The following is a 16,796-nucleotide window of genomic DNA, read 5'->3' as shown; positions in this document are numbered from 1 at the left end:
ACTTATTTTGTGGGCATTAGAGTTCCTAGACGTTTTAAAGTAAGTGAGTTAAACAAGTAGATGTGTATTTCAGAACAACTCTAGTTGTTGGTGGAGATTATGGTAAGAGATGAGTGTGAGTTTGGGAGACTGGTGATAGGAAAACCAGTTGATAGACAGTTACCCTAGTTCAGGTAAGAGAAGTAAGAGCCTGGACTATGGCAGTGGGGATAGAGAGGAAAGAATGGTTTCAGTAAACATTGTGGAGGCACAGTTGACCCTTGAACAATGCAGGGGTTAGGGGCGCCTACCCTCCACACAGTCAGAAATCTGCTTCTAACTTTACGGTTGGCCCTCCACATCTGTGGTTCTGCATCCATGGATTCAACCAACTGTAGATGTGTAGTATGTATTTATTGAAAAAAACACACATATAAGTGGACCCACACAGTTCAAACCCAGTGTTGTTCAAGGATTCACTGTAGTATCGACAGGATTTAGAAAGTGGTTGAATGTGATATGTAAGGGAGAAACAGGAGTCAGATTTCTAGCTTGAGTGACTAGGTGAATGGTGATGGCATTAATCAAGATATGGGGAGGTAAAGTGGTTTATATCTGGATGGTAGTCTTAGAGATGTTTTTTATTCATATTTGCTCATCTGAATTTTCTATATTTTTTACAACTACTATCTATTACTTTTGGAATGAGAGTAACCAAAGGTGGTTTTGTTTGTGTTTAGGGATCAGGTATGGAATGCAAAAGAGAAAGAAGACAAAGTTCTATAAGAAAAATATTAAGTTCGGGTAATATTGAGTTTGAAGTGCCTGTAGAAAATCTTGTTGGATGTGTCCAGCAGGCTGTTAGAAATACAAGTCTCTATGGAATTCAAAGACAGAGACTAGAGGTGTTGATTTTCAGAGTTGGTGTTTGCTCTCTGCAGGGGTTAGAATATAATACCACAGAGTGCTGGCTTTCATCAGGTTTGGAATGAAGTAGAACTGTTTTTAAGTAACATGTGTATGTTTGGAGAAGGGGAGGAGTTGAGGGGGATACTAGGAAACTTGCAGAAATGGGACTAACCAGAGACAGAATAAATGGCCCTTGGGATGGGCTCAACAATCAGAGACAAAGTTCTAACAGAGACATTGTAAATTCTTACTCAAGTTCCAGGCTAGGTATTGAAAACTAAGAGACATCGGCTCAATGAAATGAGGTTGGAATTATGACATGGCTTTAGAAATGCAAACAATAATGATGGAGAAGCCAAAAAGCTGTCTTAGAAACAAGGTGGGAAGAATGGGAACCTGCCTACCCCTGAGAAACAGGGATTACTGAGGTACCTGACCTCTTGGGTGCCAGTTGGGGAGAGTGGAAAAGGAATTTTAGGTATCAAAGGTATGTAAAGAGATAGCCTGGCTTCCCCATAGGACTATTTGTGGCAGAAATGGGGATGGGTGCAGTGGGGAAGTAGGTCAGTGGATTTCCATTTTCACCCATGGGTGTTTAACAGCACACTATCTCTAAAATCCAAAAATGAATGGGGCTAGGTTTGTTGATATTCTGCCAAATGGCCCATCATTTGTTCTAGGAGTGGGGACAAACCTGAAGACGGCTTGATACTCTTTTTGAGCTGCCATGGATACATAATATTTTGATGCTCCTACTATAATGGATCTATATGGATAAGGGGACATGTTAATGTGACTAAAAACAAGCCATTAAGCCTCTTTTTATTTTTCATTGTCACCTCCTCACTGGGATATGATCCTTACTCCATCTTTAAACCTCACTGGGAATGGGGTGAGAGTCAAGGATGGCATAGGAGTCAGTCACCATCTGGCAGACACAACCAAGAGTCACATGTTTTATCACACATATTCATCTCAGAAAGAGCTATCAATCATTCTGAGCAAAGTGTCTGCATGTCCTCTGAGAATTCACTTCTTTCTTTAATGGCATGCTTTTCAAATCCCAATTTCTCTCTTAAGGTTAAAACAGTCATTTTCATTTACTTCTTATGAATAAATAAATTTGGCTGCTTGATAATGGAGTGGATTCTCTTTCCCATTTAAAATTCTGGAGGATGGACACCTTTTTATGGTAGGCTTTCTGATTATGCTACCCTTACCTGACGGGTTATTTATCAGACTGTGTGTGTCAGGGAGAAGGATATTTCAGCTGTAATACAATTCCTTATTATCAGCTCCAGGCAGCACAGTAAACCTTCAACTAAATTTCTTATAGTTCTTTCAGTAATATAGATACATTTATAGTTAATATCATAATATTTTTCCATAACAATGGTAGGGGGATGAATACCTCCCTTGAAAGCTAATCTAATTGTATAGACTTAATATATTTCTGATGATGGAATTTATATATATTTAATTTTAAATAATACCAAAATTAGTAGAGTTGAAAATAAGTCCCTGAAAATGAGAGAGATAGAGATAGATAGATGCATAGATGGAGACTGAGAAAGACAGAGAGGTAAGAGAGAGGGAGTTTGAGATGGGCTTAAGGTCATATTACTTGGTAACAAAATCAGTAATTTTACATTCTGATTATGTCATTTTGAGGAGGTTTCATCAAATATTTTAATTACATGGTCCAGAATCCTTGAACCAGAACTGGCAGAAACTTCTGAATCTATGCAAGCAGATTCAAAGGTTGACCATAGAAAACACAAATATTTGAGGGATGGGTAAAGGAAGAGGAACTCAGAAGGATATGCAGAGATGGGGAAAACTATAATAATATCTCCCGCTGTAGAAAAGTAAAGCAGGATTAGGATGCAGAAGAAATTTTTAGATTCATCAGGTAAGGAGACTTTGGTGATTTTTGGAAGAGAGCAGCTTCAGAGGCATGGTAAGGGCCAACACTGGTTTGCAGAAAGCTGAGAAGTGGATGGGAATTGAGGAAGAGAAGGCAGCAAATATAGATTGTTTTTTGAGAAAGTTTAGCAGTGAAAGGGAGGAGAGAGAGGAGATGGTTTGTTGAAGAGGAGGCCTGGTTTAGAGATTTTTTTTTTTTAGGATAGGAGAGACTTAAGAATGTTTTTCAGTTGATGACAAGAATCCATTCATTTACTCATGTAATATTTATTGACTGCCTACTAGGTGTCACTAGACTTAATGAACAAACCGTAAAGAAGTAGTCATGGTATGGGCCCTTAGGGGACTTACAGAAATGGGTGGAGGCATTTTTGGCTACAGGGTGTTATTGACATTTAGTACTCAGGGGCCAGGGATGCTCTAAATCCTTCAATAAGAGGGACAGTGCTGAAGAATGAAGAGTTGTCCTGGACAAAATTAGAAAAAGAGAGATTGAAGACATGAGAGTGACTACTCAGCAGTATTCCACCCTGTTGATTACTCCTTCCTTCTTGAAACACTTTTTTCTCTTTAATGACCTCACTCTCTCCTGGTTTTCCTCCCAAATCACTGGACATTCCTCATCTTCTTTGGTCCCAGATCACTGGCTCTTCTTCTCCTGCCTGAAGTTCTCTAGGTCTGTGAAAAATACCTATGTCTTTTTTTTTCTCTATTCTCTTTCCATCTAGTCCCATGGCTTTAAATACTATTTACCTCTCTAGTCTTGACCTCTCCCGTGAGCTTCAGATTCATATAACCCACCACTTACTTGACATTGCCCACTTGTTTAATAGGCAACTCAAACCTAACATGTCCAAAATAGAACTCTTGTCTTCCCCAAATCTCTTTCTTACTGATCTTCCTCATCTCAGGAGATGGCAACAACATTCACCCAATTGCACAAGCTACAAACTTAAATCACTCATTATTTCTCTTTCCTTTATACCTCATATGCAATTCATCAGCAAGTCTTATTGGCTCTACTTTTAAAATATATTCTAAATCCACCTAATTGTCATTATCACCACAACTACCATCGTCTTTCAAACCACCATCATCTCTCACCTGGACCATTATGATTCTCTCTTTTTTTCTTTTTTTTTTTTTTTTTTTTGTGGTGCACAGGCCTCTCACTGTTGTGGCCTCTCCCGCTGCAGAGCACAGGCTCCGGATGCACAGGCCCAACGGCCATGGCTCACGGGCCCAGCCGCTCCGCGGCATGTGGGACCCTCCTGCACTGGGGCACAAACCCATGTCCCCTGCACCGGCAGGTGGACTCTCAACTACTGCGCCACCAGGGAAGCCCTTAAAAAGTGATATATCAGGTCACATCACTTCTTTGCCCAGAACCCCCAATGGCTTCCTATTGCACTTAGAACAAAATCCAAAATCTTTATCTTAATCTATGAGGCTCTATGTGATCTGACCTCTACCTACTTTTTCAGTGTTATCTAATACCACATTTTCTTCCTTTTTCATTATGTTCTAGCCACGCTGGCCTTCATTCTGTTCCTTCAGTATGTCAAGTTATTTCCTGATTCTTGCTGTTCATTCCAGTTGGAATGCTCTTCCTTCAGATAATGATAATTTTTACCTCCTATTTCTTGCCTGTTTTTTTTTAAATTAATTTATTTTTGTCTGCGTTGGGTCTTCGTTGCTGTGCATGGGCTTTCTCTAGTTGCAGCGAGTGGTGGCTACTCTTTGTTGCAGTGTGTGGGCTTCTCATTGAGGTGGCTTCAGTTGTGGAGCACGGGCTCTAGGCGTGTGGGCTTCAGTAGTTGTGGCACGTGGGCTCCGTAGTTGTGGAGCACAGGCTTAGTTGCTCCATGGCATGTGGGATCTTCCCAGACCAGGGCTCGAACCCATGTCCCCTGCAGTAGCAGGCAGATTCTCAACCATTGAGCCAACAGGGAAGGCCTCTTTCCTGTTTAACTGCGTGAATTAGTGCATCCAGAACTACATTAAATAATGGTGGTAAATAATGGTATTATGTCTTATTTGTCCCTTCAGTTAGAATGTTTCTAATGTTTCCTCACCCAGCCCGATATTGAATTTTGGCTTGTGTGTTAAGGAACTATTCATCTATTCTGATTTTATTAAGAGTTCTAAGCAGGAATGGATGATGAATTTGATTAAATGTCTTTTTAAGATTTGTGGAAATCATATGATATTTTTACTTTTGATCTATTGGTAAATTCAATTTCTTAATATTGAAACATTTTTGCATAAATTCACTTATTCATTTACTCAACAAATATTTATTGAGTACCTATGATGTGCCAGGTACTGTTCTAATATCACTGTACTCACAGAGCATACTTTCTAGTGGGAGAGAGAAATGAACAAAATAAATGCATAAATTTTATTGTACATTGGAAGGTGATTAATACTGTGAAGGGGAAAAGAGCAAGGGGCAGTGATATGGAATACTAGTGTAGGTATTGGCTGCAACTTTAAATAGCGTGGTCAGGGAAGACCTCACTGAGAAGGCAATATTTGTTCAAAGACCTGAAGGCATCTCACCTCATCAGGAAGTGAGGCTAGGATGGTGGAAATGTTATGTAAGTGGATATTTAAATCACCAATATTTAAGATAGCAGTTAATGGTAGAAATATCAGTAGAGAACAAAGAACTATTCTTAGAGAAATTGGGTTGGGAGGTCTGACCCAGGAATTGGTAGATGGTTGCAACAAGGAGGGTAATTGGTGGTATAGTGTGAAAGACATGAGATTTATTTTAAAAAGCTGGAAGGAAGGGGGCAGGCCCAGTGATATAAAGGGATTGAGAGGAAAAAAAAATAGGCACAAATTGAGAAGACTGTAAGGGAATCTGTTATCAAGGGAGATCCAGATTTCAGTTAAACTAAGAAAAATTGCAGAGAATATTAGAAGAGGCTTATGAAATAAGGGATGTTGTACTATGTGTTCCAGAAGACCTAATGGAAGGGTTACATGAGTTGGTAAGGGGTGGGAAATGGAAACAAAATAGAAGACCAGATGGTAATTATTAGGTGATAAGGAAGGACTTGGACACCTGAGGCTTCCTGTATTTTGACACATAGAGATAAAAGTATAATAAATTTAGTTCTGGTAGTCTCAAGACAGACAACAGTGGTGAGGCTGTGTTTGGGGATGAGTGTAGGTAACAACAGAAGTTTGAAGGTCCTGTAGATGAGTGTTCTTACTCCAGAATGAGCTGAGCTTACTCTTGACTCCTATGAGAGGAGAGGAGTCATGTTCCATGATCTTATGAAACAGACATGGCCATATAGTACTGGAATGTTTTACCATGGTAACTTTATAGAAAATGTATCCATTAATATTAAAAGGTATCTGTTGGTTTTGTGTCCTAGTTTTGGAGAACACATACCTCTATAGTTTTATTCTCCAGAGGTAAATACTTATACAATTTCAAAGTAGGGGTATCCATCACATTTAAATTTTTTCACTTTCCTATAGATTATCATTCTTCCTGAGAGTTTTTATAAAATATTTATTATGGCTGCAATGGAAAAAATATCTCACTTGCGTTTCCATAGTAAGACAATGGGAAAGTAAATCACTGAAGCAATTCAGAATGGGTCCTACCCAAACTTTTTCTGTTAATCAAAGTTTCCTAATGTTGTTATGTTTCAAATGGAAACTCATATAGTCTTAATTTCTTTGCTAAAAATCAAGTATATTGGAGGTAGTTGCTGAATTTCTGTCAAATGAAAATATTTTTACAATATCTAGAACCTGTAAAGTAAGACTATCTTCCAAAGTGACAGGCCAAATTTTTCTGTATATCTTAAGTGTCACTAAAATTTCAGTAGCTAGCATAGACTGGTCAAGTTATATATATAAGGTATGTATCACTAATTCTTTTGTTCTGGCATTCAGAAAGTGACAGTTCAGGAGGAAGCCTAAAATGGTTGATCTCCAACGAAAACTTGCTGTTTGGCCTTCTCATTTCAATTTTCAAACAACTTAAAATATGATCAAAGACACTCATCAGAGGACCTGGGGAGCCTGTATTAATCACTTAAAGATTATAGGAATATAATGTCTTTAAGAACCACCTTGTCATATAAACTTAGCATAAGAACTAGACAATAAAGAGGAAATTTAAAACTCAGAATGACAATCTCACATTAATGACCCCACTCCAAAGACTTTGGCATATTAAGCCAGCTCTGTTACAACACATAGAGGAAAATAAATGAATGACAATGAAAAACAATTTGTAAGTAATTTGACCTACATTTACCCATTTCCAGGAAAGCCTCAAAGTGAATTCCTAGAGAGACTAAAGGAGTAGTTTCAACTACTTGCCCGAAGTCAGGCTGAACATGGGAAAAAGGGATCTCACAAACTTTAAATTAGTGGACTCTTTTCCTGTTACTTTTTATCCATAAGGCCAGACGGCAGAAGTGTAAATTGAAGTTAGTGTTGGGTATGGTGGCAGCCAGGCTTTGAGATGGCCCACAATGATTCCCACCTCCTGATATTCATCCCTTTGTGTAGTCCCCTCTCACATCGAATGGGGCTGACCTGTATAACCAATAGGATATTACAGAAATGAAAGTGTATAATTTCTGAGGCTACGTTTTTTAAAATGGCATGGTTTCTGTCTCACACTTTTGGATCATTCACTCTGGGGAGAAGACAGCTGTTGTGTCATAAGGACACTCAGGGCCCTAAGTCCTATGGAGAAGTCCATGTGGTGAAGAACAGATGTTGCAGGAAGGGGGACCCCTTCCATGGCCCGAGAGTGGGCTCTTGTCTAACACTCAGAAATGAATTGTCCAAGGAAACACACATGCTGACAAAGCAAGAGACTTTATTGGGGAGGGGCACCTGGGCAGAGAGCAGCAGGCAGGGTAAGGGAACCCAGGAGAACTGCTCTGCCAGATGGCTCTCAGCCTCAGGTTTTATGGTAATGGGGTTAGTTTCTGGGTTGCCTCTGGCCAGTCACTTTGACTCAGGTCCTTCTTGCTGGTGTGTGCATGGCTCAGCCAAGATGGATTCCAGCGAGGAGGATTCTGGGAGGTTGGTAGGACATATGGACTGGCGTCTCCTTTTAACCTTTCCTGAATTCTTTGGTTGGTAGTAGCTTGTTAGTTCCACATTCCTTACCAGGACCTCCTGTTGTAAGATAACTCATGCAACTGGTTACTGTCGGGCCTGGCCAGGGCGGGTGGTTTTGGTCAGTGGTTCCCCTAACACTGAGCCCTCTTGCCAACAGCCATGTGAGTGAGCCATCTTGGATGCAGATTCTCCAGCCCCAGTAAAGCCTTCAGATGTCTGTAGCTCAGCCAGTATTTTAACCACAATCTCATGATAGACCCTAACTAAGCCAGAACTACCTAGCTAAGCCACTCCTGAATTCCTAACCTATGAAAAATGTGTAAGATAATAAAAGTTTTTTGTTGTTTTGAGCCATTAAATTAAGGGGGGAGGAGGTATAATTGGTTTTGGTTATACAACAATAGATAACTAATAAACAATAATATGTGACAGAACCAGAATTCAAACCCAAGTTTGACTCCAAAGGTTGAGCTCCCAAAAGGTTGAAAGTTTCCCAATGACATTTTTAGCAATTTTCATTAGTTTACCTATTAAAATAATTTTTCTTTGAAATGAATTCAGTTTGCCTCCTATGTAAAGAGAGGAACATCAATCCCTTTGTTTGGTCAGTGACATACTGTATTTACTAATACTGGACAAGTTAGGTCTTGGGTACAGTCAGTTCAAAGTCAATAATAACAATGTCTATTTTCCAGGTATTCAATAAAAGTATTTCTAAAGAAGTCTGATTCATGTTTCAGGAGGAGTTTTTCTGTTGACTCTTCATTGAATCTTCTACTTTATGAGATATTAATGTGTACCATTAAGGAACTTAATGTGTTCCTTCTCCTGTCCCTCCTCTGAAACCATTTTAGTACACAATTTTAATTTCCTCAAGAGGAAAAATTAATGAGTTGTTTCTGAATTACCTTTAACTAGAGTTGCAAACAATTTTAAGAACCACTTTGAAGTTCTACCCAAAAGTTGTATCTAAATTTCACTTGTCATAATTTTTTTTCCTTACTCAAATGTCATTTCAACCCTGGGGAAATAATTTTTTACCTTGAAAGAGATAAACATTTCAAACTAAAGAAACAAATATTTGTACTTCTTAGTCCAGGTGAAATGAGTCATCCTGAAACTAAAGAACATCTCAACCTGACTATCAGATCTGAATGTTATTGAACTAAGAATAGGTCTTTCTTGTCCAGTAGACTGCTCACTTAATTTGAGGTAGGGCCCCTATAACTACCTCTTTGAGAAATGTTCTATTTCTCTCATTAAAAGCATCTCTAATTAAGAAGATTTGAATTTTCAAAATATAAATTAGGAGGTAATTCTTTGTTTAATGAAAATATTAACTAAAGGATATATTTAGATAGTAGGACCTGTAGAGCTCTATTTACAAATGTTTGTTTATATACAGATTTAATAAAATAAAATATAACTCACAGACATGTATTTATTCACATACTTTATATCACAAAAACACTATTGCCTATTTTAAACTTCTTATAAGGGATTCCAATTTTTCTCACTACTTATTTGATATGTATTTCCTTTATAACCTGTTGCTTTTATGCTTGCTATTCCAGCTCTGAACTCACCAGATATCCAATATTTCAAGTCTTCTATCTCATAATTAAGATGAGACAGTTTTAAGTGAAATCTTACTAAATCAATAAATAGTCCCATTTTTGTGTAGGGGTCATATTGTTATTTCTCTTTTGTTCTGTTAAGAACTTTTCTGGACCCCTAAATTTCTCCAGGAAATGTGTATGGGAGTTTATACCAGGAGACTACAACATGGCATCACCAACCCACACCCAACATGAGAACTAACCACTTTTTATACAAAGTACCCAGTGATATTAAAGTAGTTGAAGGTCCCCAACTCTAGCAGGTACACTAGTATGCACATTCAAGCAATGAATGTACAGGCATGTAACCAAAGTGTTTCTATAATAGCTTTGAAGGCAGATAGATCTTAGTCAAATTACAGACAGTTGCCTTGGGTCACTCACTAAACTTTTCTGTATCTTGGTTTCTCCATCTGTAAAATGGGGGTAATAATCACTGCTTCTCAAGATTGTTATGAGGAAAGAGCATAGTCTGGCACATAGTTGGCATTAAATAAATATTACTTCTCATTCCCCTATATTTTACTGCACTCTTCAAATTAACTGTTCCTCAAGACAACGGTATTTTTCATTTTCTCTTTCAGATTAAAATTAAACTGCCAAATTCAAACCTTTCTGAAATTGAACTCAACATTCAGGAAAAGATCCTTGACCTCCGTACTCCTAATAAGTGAGTAAAACTTAGAACTAGAATAATGAATATTATAATATTAATGAATCTTTAGTCAATATCCTTTATAAAAGTATACGTAATTATTTTGTATCACTCCTAAAGTCTGAAGAAAAGTGAAAAAGTCAATCATTCAGATGTTTGATCTAGGTAATATAAACATATATTTGTAAATACCTAGATTTTTTCCTATTTTACATGCATACATTTGGAGTAGGTTGATACCACCAAGACATAGTCCTTGACATTCAGATACAGTTTGCTTATCTGTCAGGAAAAATAGCTAGAGGTGAAAATCTCATAAGTTGTAAGTCTTGCATGTGGCTTTCTGGTACAGTGATGGCATGAAAGAAGCAATCTTTAAGTGTATTGGATACTGTGGTTAAATCTGATTATATTCATCTAAAAATCAACAAAAAGTATTATCAATTGCTTAAAACAAAAATTCTAACGGCTAATTTATCACTAGATCCTCAAGTTGCATGAATACATTTAAAAATAATACAGATGATAATGGAATAATTCAACTAAACATTTGATATTTTCAAAATAGTCTTATTATACAAGTTCAAATCATATTCCCCAAACACAATGTATACGGTAAAATTCTGATAAAAATGTTTATCTTGAAACCTGGATAAATCAGCCCTGTCCCTCAAAACTAACTCTATAAGGAGGGAATTGACAGAACCTGGCAAGTGCTAGATAAAATGTCGAAATATCTCACTGCTTTGTTCACTTTTCATCTGGATGTATAGCAGTGAGCACACTTTGGTTGAGTGCAGTGGTTCTTTGTAACTCATGGACATTTCAAACTGGGTGCGGGGAGCAGTCAGCTCCTAGCACATTCTCTTCCTTCCATTATCAGTACCTATAATTCTCCTTTGTTGATTGTAGGGCTTCAAGAAAATAACAAAATTAGATCTCTGGTACAAAAGACTTCTGTGTGTAAACAACCCAACATAACATGCATAGCTTAACCTTGATTTCTACAGTAGATGCATTTAACCTCAAATGATCTACAGATGAATACATATCAAATATTTTCTCATTACTTAATATAATTTCAAAAATGTATTCACTCAAAACAATGTCTCATGTTATACAAATTACATTCCTTATTCCTACCATTCACTTCAAGGAGTATTGTAATTTTTTTTCCATTACATGTTATACACGCATTTACTCTTCCACACAACCTTTGCAAGGAAAGTTGGTTAAATGAACAGTCAATTTTTCATGATATTTGTGCACTTGTTAAAAGCACACACATATCTACACACTATGGAGTTAATTTCCGTTCCCCTAGCAGTTCTCACTGTCTCCATCCATCTTTAGGCAGCTGCTCTGGCTATGCTGTCATTCCAGATATTTATCAGAGCCCACTAAATGAAAGACACACAGAGATATTTTTCCACATAGAATGTAGGCTGCACTAGGTCATTTGGATCTTACAGTACTTATACATTAAATGCTCAGTGCATGAAGGTACTGTCTCTTAAGAAAAAGATTCATTAATTAAGATAGAAGACAGAAGATAGAATTAAAGTTTTTATCACTTTTCCTAAACACTTGAACATGCTTTGGAGCCATGCTATTACCTGAAACTGTATTATTGGAAATGTGTCTTGTTTTTTAGTTTATTGATATTCACATCTACTTTCTTTAGTTTCTAACTTTGACACCTGTAACACTATGCTTACCGGCTCCAAGAAAGATAAGAGCGGACATCCTGCCAATGTATCTATAAGGCAAAACAAGTGAATTTATTTTAACTGAATTGACTAGTAATATCAGTCTATTGATAGTCAATTGCATTAAAATTATAAATAAAACTCAGAATTTTAGCATTGTAGATTGAAAAGAAATAAAGCAGTTTGCTGAATTCTTCATTTTTTACAACGTTGTTTTGGTATGTAGATTCCCAACATGGAGTAGATAGAAAGGAAGAAAGATAGGGGAAATTGTATAATGTCTCAGGATCTCCTGCCTTTATCTTCATATGGGGTTTCATTAGTTTTTAAGATGAATTCTAAGAATATCATAAATGAATTCCTTGAATGTGATCATAAAAACACACTCTGAAGACAATATGAGTTAATTTTTGGTTGTGTGTTGCTTTAGATTATCTCACCTTTGCTGTGCTCCTTTGATTTATTGCATTGGCCAAAAAGTTTTTTCGGGTTTTTCTGTAACATCTTGCGAGAAAACTCGAACGAACTTTTTGGCCAGCCCAATAGATTGAGAGTTGACTGACGTTCAAAGACGTAAACACCTAAAAAAATGTTTTCTAAATGGAATAGTGAATTGCAGCTCAGTAGCTATTTCTGCACTTTCTTTGAAAATAGTTATGTCTCCAATAGGAAACCTTAAAAAGGCCATGTCCTTTTTTATCCCAGATATGTAAATCAAATAATTTATTAACTACATAAAAAAGTGCATTATGTGAATATGCACAGAACAAGGTTGTCCTTTATTTAAATCTCTTGCAAGAAACATCAACTTGAATTCTCTAATATAAATGTAAACATGTGAGTCTATAGAGTTCACTGTACAGATAATTTTGGGGTTTTACTTTCATATATTATGGTTTGCATTTAAATAATTTCTAATGAAAATTAACACTGGATAAACATTTGATCAGTGACTAAGGTGTAGCTTCTTAAAAGGCAAATATATTTTCAAAGTAGAGGCAGAAGGATTGGGTTTAAATGTTCATGCATATTTTATTATAGTACTAATTTATATCAGTTATTCAAATATCATTTTGTGGTGACCTGTTTGCTTTTCATTCGTTTATTCATTCAGTCAACAAACATTTACGAAGTCTGCTAGACACTGGGGGGACACCGAAATAAAATACAGTCCTGTTCTTCAATGAATTGTATATGATTAAGTATTAGTAGAATTTTATATTGTTTAAAATATAACTCCCACTTCAGATATCAGACAGTATTTTCCTTCTTCTAAGAGCCTAAATAAGTTGCACAGTTTCTACTCAAAATTTTAGTATGGGAAGCTGTACTACTAAGGACTAGACAAAAATGCAGGGATAGATGGATCATTCCAACAGCCACTGTCTCTTTTGAATTTATTTCTCTCTGGATAGAGAAGTGCACATTATCATTGGAACTCCTTCTTCAGCTGATTTTATTTGTCTTTTAGTGCAATGAAGCTACCACCACTGAGCTTTGCTTTCTTTTAAAAGTGAATATACTATCATTTGTAGAATAAGGGATAAAGCAAATCTAACTGTAGTACAACCTATATTGTAAACAACTTTTAAAAGGTGGACTCTTGGGAATTCCCTGGTGGTCCAGTGGTTAGGACTTGGTGCTTTTACTGCCATGGGCCCAGGTTTGATCCCTGGTCAGGGAACTAAGATCTTGCAAGCTGTGCAGCATGGCCAAAAAAAAAAAGGACTCCAAATGGTTTTTGCACCCATTTTTTTTTGAGATGCCAAATATTACAGGGTATATTAAAAAACATAGCGATTTCCTTACTTCCACTGGAGAGAGTTGTTTCTCCTACCCCAAATATCTGGAATGGAACAAGAGTAACAGAAAATTTCTCCTACAAGTTCCAGAGATGTGTGATAAACACTTTTAATGAGCCCAGTTTCCTGAACTTAGGTCTTTGCAAATGAGCAAAGAAGAAATTGATTTTCAAGGGCTTTGTTTTCAAATACTAGTTCTTTGTTCAAGTATTCGATAAGTACCCCTAAAAATTACCACATTTCCTATACTGATTTGGATCTTATACCTTCTAAAAGAGCTTTTCTGTCCACTTTTTATATAGATACTCAAGCCTTCTCTACTGAGAATGTGAGGTAACAAGTGTTTCATGTATTTAATTTTCTTCAGATACCAGCATGTGCCGACTCTATGCATAATTCAGATTCATACCACTATGACAGAATTATGGATGTCTCATCCCAGCCATGCATCTAAAGCATACAGTTATCCCCCGACTGAGCCATAAACTGCAAACTACACTCAGCAATTTCTCACAGGAAATTTTTGTCAATGTATAGTAGAAAGAACAGAAGCAGGCAGAGAAAAGCACTTTCATCGATCTGGTATTGAAATCATTCCAGGCCTGAGTTTCAATAACTACACCTAATGTAGTAGTAGAGACAGTTGTGTTAACAGAATTATTTAGAACCATTCCAATTTTCAGGTTTCTATCAGGCAGCCACATTCCATCTACACATAAGTATGACTGGCAACAGATCTATCCAACCAACTTAAAGTTGCATTGGTTCCATTTCTATGCCAATAAACATAGCCTGAGACTATGTGTATATAATGCAAAGTGAGGTCAATTTAGAATAAAAGAGGGGTGGTCAAAACCACTGCTTGGATTTTTAAGGCCAAAAAAATGGTATACTAAATAGTTTTTTGGTTCCTAACATTGTGGTGATATATATTGCTTCCCATTGTCTTGATATCACTGACTCTAGGTTTTTATTTTGTTTTGTTTTTTAGGAAGCTGTTGGTAACCCTTCCCCATCCTGTGGAATGCAGCAGTGCCAAAGCTTTCTATTTCGTTGAAACTGAGACTCTCGAGGTCACCATGACTATGAAACGAGAGTTGGATTTTATTAATTTCTTTTGAAACAACATGAATAAGGAGGAAAAGTGGTAAAATACCACTGATAAAAAATGTAAAACTTTGAAAAAATTGGTTAATATTTTCTATCTTCTCTTTATTATTCTGACATATTTCAGGCAGGGCCTAAATTCAATTCTAATGCTATTCTGATCATTTACAGTCATTTCTATTAATCTAGTAGGAAATGCTGTTTTCTCATACTAATAAGCTATTCCATTTTTATGGTGATAGCTGGATAGAATTTACAGGCTAACCAATTAGATTACTACATGGCCAGCTAAATAACTGAAATATGACCATGAAATCGTTGGTACACTTATTTCAGTAGTCTGAAGAACTTAAGCCAATTGATTATACCATGATACAATCAGTTGCCTAGCAATTGGTCATTACTGTCACCAGAAAAGTTTATTTAGTTTCCTTTTTGTTGATTTAGTCAAATGATTTTGAGTGTTCTCTGTTTAGGCTCTCACTATTGTTCTGGAATATACAAATAACAGAGGATTATAAACAGTTTGATGTGCCATACTAACAACATGTTTTACTTGAATTAGAAATACTCTTGAGCACACAGTGCTATTTGGCTTCCTCGGTCCTGTTCTCAGTGTTTGGATCTATTTAAGTTAAAAATATTTTCCTTTTGTGCACTAATAATTATTAACAATGCCTTTTTGAGTACTGTGTTTATATTTAGTAATTGAATTTCCTGACATTTAAAAGGAATATAAAGAAAAGTGTGGCACATTTATAAATCCTGTTCTCTCTCATTTTGTATATTTATTTGTAATTGGACATACTTATGTTATGAATTTGTACCCTGCCTCCTCTGTACTGTATTGCATAAGTTTATTTTAGAATTATTTATAAATAACTTGTATTTTAAAACTTGTTGACTTGGTCTCACACATCATTGTAGAACTCTGGAGTTACATGGGAGTAAATTTTGAAAAGAGATAAACAGCGGAAAGATGTGAACTATTAAGGGACTAAATACTCAAGCAGGTATTGTCTAGGTTTAATTATGCAGATAACTATGAAGCATCTAGTTTATGACTAAATCAAATAGAAGGAAAAGACTGAGATTTTGGAAAAAGTGGTTATGTTAAAACACCAAGCTCTTGTAGAGAATTTGACTTTGAAATTACCACCATGACTTTCTTCTGAGGGTGGGATTAACTGAAAGTAAGTTAGTGTCTGTGAATTTAAGTCCATGGTGTCACAGAATTAAGAGTGTCCTACTTTGCTTTCTTAACATCTTTTTAAAAGGCTGTATTTTAAGAATTTAAGATTATACCCTAAACTGTAAACTCTGGAGTAAGCCTAAGCAGTAGCCAATATTTTTCTTCTCTAGAGAACAACAGTGAGTCAGTGGAAAATGTATCTCTTCTTCCGATGTACTGGCCCTAATTACAAAGACCATTATTACTCAAGCTGACTGAATGTGTACAAGGTGTCCCTGGAAGAGAAGATAGAGCATATCCAGGCCAACTTGAATTGGGCTTTGGTTATGTTGTACTGTATCAATTATATAATGAAACAGAGTTTCAAGACAATGAAATGTGATCCAGTAATTTATACCCATCTACAAATCATCCTACTTCACTGTCCCTGGCCTCAGAAGTAACAACTTTGTTGTCGTTGCTGTTTTGTTTTTAAGCTAATTCACAGGACTTTTCTATCTTTATAGGAGAATAGTCCATTAAAGCAAATGTAGAAAAAGAGAATACAAAAGGAAGTTAAAACCACGATTGTGGCATATTATTAGCCTTCTCCTTCATGAACTTCTTTACCTCCCTTTTTGGTTTTATAATCTCTAGTTGCGTTTGTGAGGATTCAGTCATTTATTCATGCACTCATTAATGCATTCTTTCAACAAATATCCACTGAGCATTTACCACATGCCTGGCTCTATGTTACGTGCTGGGCATATAGCAATGAGCAAATTGGATGTGGTCCTTGTCCTCATGGAG

General features: G+C 36.5%; 1 protein-coding gene and 1 non-coding gene across 2 annotated transcripts in view; both read left to right on the top strand.

Moving 5' to 3' along the window:
• Positions 1-15,707, top strand: part of DNAAF6 (dynein axonemal assembly factor 6) — a 41,866-nt gene extending 26,159 nt beyond the window's left edge. The window contains exons 6-7 of the mRNA XM_067022874.1: positions 10,127-10,212; positions 14,700-15,707. Of these exons, the coding sequence (XP_066878975.1) occupies positions 10,127-10,212; positions 14,700-14,829 (216 nt within the window). The 3' untranslated portion in view covers positions 14,830-15,707. The remainder of the gene's footprint in view (positions 1-10,126; positions 10,213-14,699) is intronic.
• On the top strand, positions 13,518-13,590 carry TRNAK-UUU (transfer RNA lysine (anticodon UUU)). The gene has a single exon. It is a non-coding gene; the product is annotated as a tRNA-Lys (tRNA).
• Positions 15,708-16,796: the final 1,089 nt, after the last annotated feature.

This window comes from Kogia breviceps, chromosome X (assembly GCF_026419965.1).
Source record: "Kogia breviceps isolate mKogBre1 chromosome X, mKogBre1 haplotype 1, whole genome shotgun sequence".
Lineage (NCBI taxonomy): Eukaryota > Metazoa > Chordata > Mammalia > Artiodactyla > Physeteridae > Kogia > Kogia breviceps.
The sequence above is the reverse complement of the archived record's forward strand: the minus strand, read 5'-3'. Positions and strand labels throughout refer to the sequence as shown.